This window comes from Ranitomeya variabilis, chromosome 6 (genome assembly GCF_051348905.1).
Source record: "Ranitomeya variabilis isolate aRanVar5 chromosome 6, aRanVar5.hap1, whole genome shotgun sequence".
NCBI lineage: Eukaryota > Metazoa > Chordata > Amphibia > Anura > Dendrobatidae > Ranitomeya > Ranitomeya variabilis.
In genome coordinates, this window is record NC_135237.1 from 59,626,125 (window position 1) to 59,637,481 (window position 11,357).

The 11,357-nt window shown below is 47.1% G+C and overlaps 1 protein-coding gene across 3 annotated transcripts in view; it reads right to left on the minus strand.

The window, feature by feature from the left end:
• The window catches only part of PFKP (phosphofructokinase, platelet), a 92,742-nt gene extending 86,359 nt beyond the window's left edge, over positions 1-6,383 (minus strand). For all 3 annotated transcript variants that reach the window (XM_077268538.1, XM_077268537.1, XM_077268539.1), the window contains exon 1: positions 6,041-6,383. In XM_077268538.1, the coding sequence (XP_077124653.1) occupies positions 6,041-6,125 (85 nt within the window). In that variant the 5' untranslated portion in view covers positions 6,126-6,383. The remainder of the gene's footprint in view (positions 1-6,040) is intronic.
• Between the last annotated feature and the right edge of the window lie 4,974 nt (positions 6,384-11,357).

Genomic DNA, 11,357 nt, shown 5'->3' on the forward strand with positions numbered 1-11,357 from the left:
ATATTGCCCCTCACCCCCAGTGAATAACATCCGTCCAGTCTCCCTAGTGTAAAACATCCGACCACTTGTCCCCTGTGTATAATATCCAGCCCCTCGCCCCCAGTGTAAAATATACGGCCTCTCGCCCCCAGTGTATAATATACGGCCTCTCGCCCCCAGTGAATAACATCCGCCCAATCTCCCTACTGTAAAACATCCGGCCCCTTGTCCCCAGTGTATAATATCCGGTCCCTCGCCCCCAGTGTACAACATATTGCCCCTCACCCCCAGTGAATAACATCCGCCCAGTCTCCCTACTGTAAAACATCCGGTCCCTCGCCCCCAGTGTATAATATCCAGTCCCTCGCCCCCAGTGTACAACATATTGCCCCTCACCACCAGTGAATAACATCCGTCCAGTCTCACTAGTGTAAAACATCCGGCCCCTTGTCCCCGGTGTATAATATCCAGTCCCTCGCCCCCAGTGTATAATATATGGTCTCTCGCCCCCAGTGTACAACATATTGCCCCTCGCCCCAGTGTGTAATATCCATCCCTTCGCCCGCCAGTGTATAACATCCAGCCCCTCGCAGTACCATCTGCCGTAACTTACATATGTGTAAGAATGGGTCAATCTAAAGAGCTCACTGATACCAGAGTGGGTAGTAGCGGGATATCAATGATGTAGTAAGTCAGATCATGGCATTTATTCCCTCCTAAAGGGAGGCGCAGAGGGCAGAAGAGTCACCAACGCTCTGCAGACTCTATAACTGAAGAGTCCAAACCTCCTCTGGCATTAATATCAACACAAAACTGTGATCTGGCAAATTTACTGGATGAGTTTAAGCTGCATGCAGCCTTACATCACCAAGCACAATGCTGAGCGATGAATGGAGTGATGTAAAGCCATTGGATCATGTTCAATTTGGATCCGAGTGTCGGATCAACTCGACAGTGCAAGTTTATGCATTAACTGCATGTCAGGCTGATGTTAGATATGCACCATGACCACCTGTACGGTATATGCCCATTATTCAATACCCAACACACAAATGAGAACTTCAATCCTAGCAGACATATTGTATTTTTCCTAAGATAGGCATGGCGTTACCTCTGCTCCTTTACATTTACATTGTATGGATGCAGAGGTAACGATGATCTATAAAGCATTTGTATGCACATCATATGCATCAGTCAATCAATGGGACAAATGCGCGATAAATCTTCTAAATTGCAAATCCTATTTACTGTATTTTCATAGATGAATATATATGACATATATATATATATAGGACATACTGTATATGAATGTCCTAAGGCTAAGTAATGAAGAAGAAGCCATAATGTGCTTAAAGACATACTTGACTCTGCTACATCTGCAAAGACAGATTGATTTATTTTTTATTTATTTTACGCATTTATATAGCGCCATTAATTTCACAGCACTTTTACAAACATAACATATACTGCCAGGAATACATGATGTTTTATTAATACGATAATATTATTTCATGATTAGGTGGTACTGCAAAGTGGCGAGACCTTGAAATGCATTTGGAGGTGATGATGATGAGAGGGATGCTCCCCACAAGAGCGTCCTCCCAGATTGTGTGACTCAGAGGAAGCTCTCCAAGGACTCCCACTGCTGCACGTACACACATCAAGGGCCAGCGGCAGGGAGGAGAACGACAGCAGGAGGAGGGTATCACCGGCACACTGAACCCCATCATCATCATCAAAAAAGTCATAGCAACCGATCAGGGATTCTGATGATTGCAACTATGTGACGATGATATGCAGATAGAGCAGAGCTCAGTTTGACATTTGGCACAATGTATGATGGTATTCATCATTATCATATCTCTAATAATTCCATATATAGTATTGCATATACCACACTACATACAATCTATTGTTCTCTGTTATCAGCCATTTCAGAGCAGAAAGTGGATTCTTCACACAATCATACAGCAATGGTTCCGATACATTTACCTACATCCATTAGGCGACGTTCACACGTTCAGTATTCGGTCAGTATCTTTCATCAGTATTTATAAGCCAAAATCAGGAGTGGGTCAATCAGAGGAAAAATAAAATAGAAACATGTCACCGCTTCTGGATTTTTTACCCACTCCTGATTTTGGCTTACAAATACTGAGGTAAAATACTGACCAGATACTGACTGCGTGCATGCGGCTTTAGATGGAAGAATTATTGGGAGACGCGCCTTTGGGCTCGCTCTCACTTGAGATTAAATTGGATGGATGCAATCCCATTTCTAAATCCCATTGCACTCGTACCAGTTTAATCCTACGCTTCTCTTCAGAATGGTGTTTTTTATTTCCTGCTCCAATCGGATCGCTATAGGACAGGAAAAAATGCATGCATCCTGAGATTGCGTGCACTCATAGAAGTCTATGGGTGTGTGTGTGAACCATCGCACTGCACTCGGATATCATGCCGTGCGATTCCCGCCATCACCGGCAGCAAAGGAGATGGAGAAATGAATTTCACCGTCTCCTCCACAACTGTGCTGCGATTCCCTCATGCGAGAGGACCGGAGCCCAGCGCACTGACACTCGGCTCCCACCAGAGGTGGAGCAGACAATCATTAGCATATCGCATCAGCATCGGATGTGGCTCCAGCCTTAAAGGATTTGTCCACTACTAGGACCATCCCTTCTTGAACTAAATATTCGGCCCTGATAAAATAATAAAACCTGTACTCACCTCCAGTGCCGGCGGCATTCCAGCGGTGTCGGCACTCGCTCTCCCCGGGACTCCCGTGTGGTTGTTGTGACTCATGAGCCCGGCGCCCATTCAGCACTGGCGTCACTGTCTCCACCTTCGTACGGATTGAACATGAAGAGGCTGCAGCTAACCCAGAGACAGTGACGCCGGCGTTGAATGGGGCAGGGGTCACATGTCACAACAACTGCACGAGAGCCCCGGAGAGCGAGTGCTGACACTGCTGGAATGGTGCCGGCACGGGAGGTGAGTACAGGTTTTATTATTTTATCAGGGCCAAATATTTAGTTCAAGAAGGGGTTGTCCTAGTAGTGGACAACCCCTTTAACCATTGAATTCAGGTTTTCACTCACTCCCATTGTTCCCGGCCTTAGGCACATCCGTCGGTACGGGGCCGTCGCAAACTGTCGGCCCGACGTACCGACGGACGTTGTGCTAAATGCAGCACAACGTGGGCAGCGGATGAAGTTTTACAACGCATCTGCTGCCCATTGTGAGTTCCGGGGAGGAGGGGGCGGAGTTCCGGGGGTCGGTCGAAAATGGCGGACCCGACGAACAAAAAAAGTTACATTGAACGTTTTTTTGTGCGTCGTGGCCGCCAAAACGCGACGCATCCGTTGCACGACGGATGCGACGTGTGGCCATACGTCGCAATGCGTTGCTAATGCAAGTCTATGGAGAAAAAACGCATCCTGCAGGCAACTTTGCAGGATGCGTTTTTTCTCCAAAACGACAATTGCGATGTATCCCTAAAGACGGAAGTGTGAAAGTAGCCTTAATAATGTTCCTTAAATATTCCACAATTAACGAGTTGTATTATTGAAAAGTGTTTAGGAATCACAGCAACTTGTATATTGGAAAACCACATAAAGTTACCGAGCGAGGTCGCCACGTGCCGAGGGGCATCGTGACCAACGCTCTGCTGGCTCCATAACTGCAGAGTTCAAACCTCCTCTGACATCAACATCAAGAACTGTGTGCCGGGAGCTTCATGGCAAGCCTTACATCACCAAGCACAATGCCAAGCATCACATAGAGTGGTGCTTGTAGAAACCCTACGCATTAGAGTGGATGCTGTTACAGCTGGAAAGGAGGGACCAGCTCCAGATTAGCGCCTGAGGATCCAGAATGCTCCTGCCGGCGTAATGTGTAGGCATCCCAGTACTTTTCTCCATCTAGCCTACGTGTGAATACTCTCGGCAGCTCTTTTATAAGGGGAAGACTTTAGGGTTATTGTAAGGGTATGTGCCACGTTCAGTATTACATCCGGATTAGCTGCGGATTGAACGCTGAGTACAACCGCAGCGTTCAACCCGCAGTGTCCAGATGTTACAGCATAGTGGAGGGGGTTTTATGAAATCCCGTCTCCACTATGCGTGCGAACACGCATCCAGCGGCCCTGCGTTTACGGACATGCGGCACGTCTTTTTAGAACGCAGCATTTCTGTTTACCTTGAGTCGCCGCGCTGTCGCCGCAAGGAAAATCACAGGGCCTTATGTAGAGGGTGCGGAGATTCCAGATGTGTGCAATGAACACATCCGGAATCATTCCACGTACAGAAGGGGGCGGAGCTTTTGGCGGAGCAGGTTTTCCGCTCCGTCCAAAGCACCATAAATAAGGACAGTGGACACGCACCCTAAGACTCTGGATCAATGCTAAAATCATTTTATGGGAGTCATAACTAGAGGTTTTTGCACGTTGCTAATTGTGTTGATAACCAGTCTGTAAATGCCAGAAACAAACGGTTATGCTGGCACGTGTAGTTCCACAAAAGCAGGAGAAAACACATGTTGCTTAATAAGTAATAGTAATGCTGGAGAGCATAGGAACTAGGCCAAGTGTGTGGGAGGTGGAGAATGGGAGGATGTGAAGATACAGTGTAGTCATGACATGAAAAGCCCGCAATGCAGCAGCACCCAGCCACAAGCAGGGACCCGCCTCCTGCCATAGGTGCCTGCTCTGCCATTGCTGCCTCCAGTCTCCATGCTTCTGCACTTTCTGCAGAGCCACCCACTGACTGTCAGCTGGGTGCATGCAACAATTTGGGAATGAAGTGGAATGGGAGGGATCCTAGCGTCACCACTCACATACTCATCAGGAGCACTGCTATCTGCCCAAGGTGGCCTACAGCCAAACAGCTACCACTGAATCCCTCTAAGGACTTTGTATGAGCCGGAATGAGGCTGTTTAGGCTGCTGGCATGGGCACAGCTGGCCGGGCATCATCTCTGACATGCCTATCAGTAAAGATTTGCCACCAATGTCACCCAAGCTCCGACTAGCCCAGAGGGGAACAGAACAGGCGAATCCCCCAGTGGGACCCTGTGTAAGAGTGAACCCCCCATAGATATGATTCTCTATGTCGAGCAAAGTAGAAAATCATCAGGTAAATGTAATATCTGCATGTAGCGGGTCCCTGCAGTCAGGGTTACTGATGGGCCCCTGAGTTACGCCGGTGTCACACCAAGGAGCAGCATGCAGGTGCGAGCAGGGCCTGTGTGCACCCCCAGTGGTCGGGGTCCCTCCGCTTCTGCTAATTACTGATGATTTGTATATATTATACGCAGATTCCTCTAGAATTGTTTTTGAAAATATCATAATAGTATTATATAATGTACAGAACAGCTGACAAACCGGGGACCACAGACTGATGAGTCCTGACCTTGACAATCTATACAGCCATTTCCATCAGTATCGTAGGTGCAGCAGTGAGAACCAGCACACACTCACCTCTGCTACATCACAGGAGAAGACTGCAGCGGATTATATGGGGATTATACGAGGCCTATGTGTGGCCACTGACTGTAGCCTCCCTGACACTGACCCCAGGGCCCTGCACTGTGTACAGACAGCTGATGAGTGTATATATGGGTATATATGTGTGTATATGGATATATGGGTATATATGTGCATATATGCGTACATATGTGTATATATGAGTATACATATATATATATGTGTATATATGGGTAGATATATGGGTATATGGGCATATATGGGTATATGTGTGTATCTATGGGTATATGTGTGTATATATGTGGGTATATATGGGTATATATGTGTATATGTATATATATGGGTATATATGTGTATATGTATATATACGTGTATATATGGGGTATATATAGGTATATATTGGTATATATAATAACATTAATAATCTTTATTTTTATATAGCGCTAACATATTCCGCAGTGCTTTACAGACATTACCATATATGTGTATATATATATGGGTACATATGTGTATATATATATGGGTACATATGTGAATGTATGGGTATATATGGGCACACGGCATGCTGCCACCTTACCTTGGGCATCTCCTCCACTGGTCAGGACCCCAATTGCTTTACCAGCTCCAGACAGGTTCTCAAAAAACTTCTGTGGCTGTGCCATGGCTGCAGCTGCCTTCCCTGTATCCTCTCAGTAATAAATACACATATATCTCTGCAATAACCTCTGTATATAGAATAGATCTATAGAACAAGCTCTCTGCTGACTCTGCTATAAATATAAATATTCATTACACTAAATATAATAGGAAAATAAAAGAGTGCATGGAATAAATAAGGTGGCGGCGGTGATGCGGGGATGTGCGGGGAGAGCGCGGCCGCCGCTCGGCTCCTTCCTTCTCCTCCTCTCCCGGGTAGTGACACTCCTGCAGCGCAGCAACAGCGCTGAGTGACGGGCACAGAGGACACGCCTATCTATTTGCATAGACACGCCTCTCACCTTCGGAGGAACTGAAAGCAGCGCGCTACGTGCGACGAGAAGTGGGCGGGGACTGGAGCTGATGCAGATACCGGGAAGTCACTGGTGGGCGGGGCTTGCATCCCTCGAGGCTCCTTTTCCCAGTCAGCTGGGCTGAGGAGAGGACGTGCTCCTGGGGCGCTGTGACACTGACAGCAGGGGGCTGTTATCACAGCTGAGCGGGGTCTGCAGAGGGGATAGGGAAGGGTTTAGCTGCATGTATGCCTGTAATTACAGTATAGAATAAGTAAGTGCCCCCCTCCTACACACAGGATTATAAGAGAGCAGCCCAAAAGGCTCAAAGCTCGCCCACTGTGCCAGCCTTAGTGCCAGCATGGTCCCTATGCGTGCCAGCCATTTGCCAGCTCTAGTCACCTGCCTTGGAGCCCACCATAAATACCAGTAATGGCGCCCCTTATAAGTGTTAAGATGCGGTTACGCAGGAGAAAACCACCAATCAGCTCCTTGTTTGCTTTTCAGCAGTCGGTTGATGGCACGGGCAGGCCGCACTACAGTAATAGCGTTTTTTCACTTCCGTCACATCCTGTTGACACTGGCGGATTATTGGGAGACGCATATTACGGTGTGAATGTACCCGTAATGTATGCCGCTACACATACATAAGTACCACAGCGCCCTCCATGACCTGTTATCTTCCAATGCTCCTCCTCCTGGACCCTCCGCTGCCTTCGACACAGTCCACCACTCGCTCGTGCTACAATCTCTCCCGTCTCTTGGCATCGCTTGCCCTAGATCTCCCCATACCTCACTGACCGCAGTCTCCCATTCCCACCTCCACATCTCACCCTCTCTCTGCTGGTGTCCATCAGGGCTCTGTACTCGTCTTCATCTATACCTATGGTCTGGGACAACTCATAAAGTCCCATGGCTCCCAGTACCACCTATACCCTGATGACACTCAGATCTACATCTCTGCCCCAGACGTCACCTCTCTGCTGTCCAGGATCCCAGAGTATCTATCAGCCATATCCAGCGTCGAACTGGAGCACCTTGGGCCCACCAGAGAAAATCATTCTTGGGGCCCACTATGTAGCTACATAGAAATAGATACAAGACCACCAATTCTGCAGTAAAAAGCGCTAATATCAGGGTATAATATAAGGTAGTTCACGTCTTAATTATGTAGCAAGGGTTGGGGTAGCCTCCTCACAGAATATAATGTAGCCCCCTCATAAAATATAATGCGGTCCCCTCTCATAGAATATAATGCAGCACCCCACAAAATATAATGCAACCCCCTCAGGTATGACGCAGTCCCCACCATAGAATATAATGTAGCACCCCCATAGGGTATAATGCAGCCCCGCTCATATAGTATAATGCAACCCACCACAGAATATAATGTAGTCCCCTGAGAGAATGCAGTCCCACCACAGAATATAATGCAGCCCCCCCTTAGAGTATACTGTAGCCCCCTCATATAGTATGATGTAGCCCCCCATAATATAATGTCCCCTGAGAGAATAATGCAGCCCCACCACAGAATATAATGCAGCCCCCCCATAGAGTATACTGTAAACCCTCATATAGTATGATGTAGCCCCCCATAATATAATGTAGTACCCTGAGTATAATGCAGTCCCCCCACAGAATATAATGTAGCCCCCCAGGGCCGTATTTAGAGTTTCTGGTGCCCTAGGCACTTTTAGTGCTGCCTCCCCCTTTGGTGAGTATGACACTATCGGCAGTGACTTTGGCAAGAATCGCTGATGTGAAAGTAGCCTTTTGCAGCAGATCCGGCAGTTTTTCTGCATGTGCCCCGTAACGGATCACTTACAGCAACACTGCGTTCGGCCTCATTCATTCCCTATGGGATTCGCGGCACTTGCCGTGATCTGACAAATGTGTTACCATACCTCCCAACTTTTGAAGAAGGGAAGGAGGTACAAAGTTTGCGGCGCGGCAAATTTTAGGCCACGCCTCTGACCACACCCATTTCACAACTAGTCACACCCATATCCACGTCCCAACCACAGCCATTTAGCACTGCTGATCACACTGTTTTATATACAATAATTATAAACAAAAAAAATGGCCACACATGATACTCAATACTGTATAACGGCCACCACATATGATGCTCCATACTGTATAATGGCCACACACAGTTCTCCATACTGTATAATGGCCACACATGATGCTCAATACTGTATAATGGCCACACATGATGCTCCATAGTGTATAATGGCCACACATGATGCTCCATAATGTATAATGGCCACACAGTGCTCCATACTGTATAATGGCCACACAGTGCTCCATACTGTATAATGGCCACACATAGTGCTCCATACTGTATAATGGCCACACACAATTCTCCATACTGTATAATGGCCACACATGATGCTCAATACTGTATAATGGCCACACATGATGCTCCATAGTGTATAATGGCCACACATGATGCTCCATAATGTATAATGGCCACACAGTGCTCCATACTGTATAATGGCCACACAGTGCTCCATACTGTATAATGGCCACACATAGTGCTCCATACTGTATAACGGCCACACACAGTTCTCCATACTGTATAATGATCCCACGTGATGCTCAATACTGTATAATGGCCACAAATGATGCTCCATACTGTATAACGGCCACACATGATGTTCCATACTGTATAATGGCCACAAATGATGCTCCATACTGTATAACGGCCACACATGATGCTCCATACTGTATACTGTCCATTGGCCACACATGATGCTCCATACTGTATAACGGCCACACATGATGCTCAATACTGTATAATGGCCACACACAGTTCTCCATACTGTATAATTATCCCACATGATGCTCGATACTGTATAATGACCCCCACCCCTCCTGTATGCATGGCTCATCTCCCTCCCATCCTATATGCATGGCTCATATCCCCCCTGTATGCATGGCTCATATTCCCCCCCTGTATGCATGGCTCATATTCTCCCCCCCTGTATGCATGGCTCATATTCCCCCCCCCCGTATGCATGGCTCATATTCCCCCCTGTGTGCATTGCTCATATTCCCCCCTGTATGCATGGCTCATATTCCCCCCCTGTATGCATGGCTCATATTCCCCCTCCTGTATGCATGGCTCATATTCCCCCCCTGTATGCATGGCTCATATCCCCCCCCCTGTATGCATGGCTCATATTCCCCCCCCTGTATGCATGGCTCATATTCCCCCCTATATGCATGGCTCATATCCCCCCCTGTATGCATGGCTTATCTCTCCACCCCCCACTCCCGCTCCTGCTCCCATCTTGCATGGCGCGCCGGCTTATGTCCTCCTTCATCACCCCGTCCCTCATACTCACTTGTCCCACGCCGTGCGGCCGCGCCGACATCCCCCTGGCTCTGTCCCGACTCCCGGCGCATCATCTTCCTGCGTGAGCGGTCATGTGATACCGCTCATTAAGGTCATGAATATGGGCATATTCATGACCTTAATGAGCGGTACCACGTGACCGCTCATTCAGGACGAGCTGCAGACGCCGAGACCATCGCTGGAGCAGGGTGAGTATCGTCTTCAAGGAGGGTGGGTGGAGGCGGGCAGCGGGGGGGGAACCCTGGAGCAGTGGGGGCCCTAGGCAGCTGCTGGCTAGTATGCCAGCAGGTGTCAGTGCCTGGGCCCACCGGAGAATCCTCCGGTTCTCCGGTGGGCCAGTCCGAGCCTGGCCATATCCTCCTCCTCCTGCTTCCTAAAACTGTGGACAAAACTCAGCTCATTTTCCCTCCATCCCAATAAACCCCAACAGATCTACCCATCACAGTTGGGGTTCTTTCACACGCAGTGTATAACTCGGACGAGTGCTACCCGATGTTTCATCACATAGCACTCACTCCAATGTTATACAGTACTGTGGAGAAGTGCCGACTAGCATTTATTAAAAAATTGCTGCATACTGTGATTGGCAGCGTATATTTGACAGCACTCATACACGTCTATCGGACCCGAGTGCAGTGAGATTACTGTGAACCCGAGCAATGGAAGAGATGTAGAAATAAACAACAAGTAAACAAAAATAAAAAAACCCTCATAACTTCCACAACACCCTGGAATTAATGGTGTTTACACATTTATTATAACTGGTTAGTTTTTTACATCAGTATTTGTAAGCCAAAACCAGGAGAGGAACAAACAGAGGAAAAGTATAATAGAAACATGTGCACCACTTCTGTATTTATCACCCACTCCTGATTTTGGTTTGCAAATACTGATGTAAAATACTGACCAAATACTGCTAGTGTGACCGTAGCCTAATACGGAACGAAGACTCTCCTGTCTCAGTATACCAAAAACTAGCTAACTCACTAAAATAAATAATGTATCAGAAAATGGTGAGCGTTACTTAAAACCTAACGTTTAATGAAATAATTTTGATAAAAGCCATTGGTTATTCACACAAGATAAAATTTACCCGTAAGTTACAGGTGAAAACAGATCCAAGGGGTGAGGTTTCTCCTTGTGGAAAGTGACATGCCATGCCTGTGTGAGGAGACTTAAATGCCATGCATGCTCCTCTGGGAAATTAAATATATAAATTGTCTCTTCAGAGAGGAAGAGGACAGGAACTCCAGTGCCCCCTATAGGAAGTAGCAATACTAGAAAAATGCGAATTCACAATGGTGGGTGTGTAGGCAGGACAGACAAAGTCACAAATAATGCGGAGACATATAACAGCTGACTATAGGTGGTCTGCAAAAACAGCAGAATCCACCTAAAATAGTTATTGTAAACACATCCAACCATTAGTGGCTATAAATAAGTAAGTTAAACAAAAAGAAACAGCCATGTAAGGACTGACTAGTGTTTTATAGTGAGGCATCTCATTGGCAATTTAAAAAAAATGTGTGTTCCCATGAGCCATG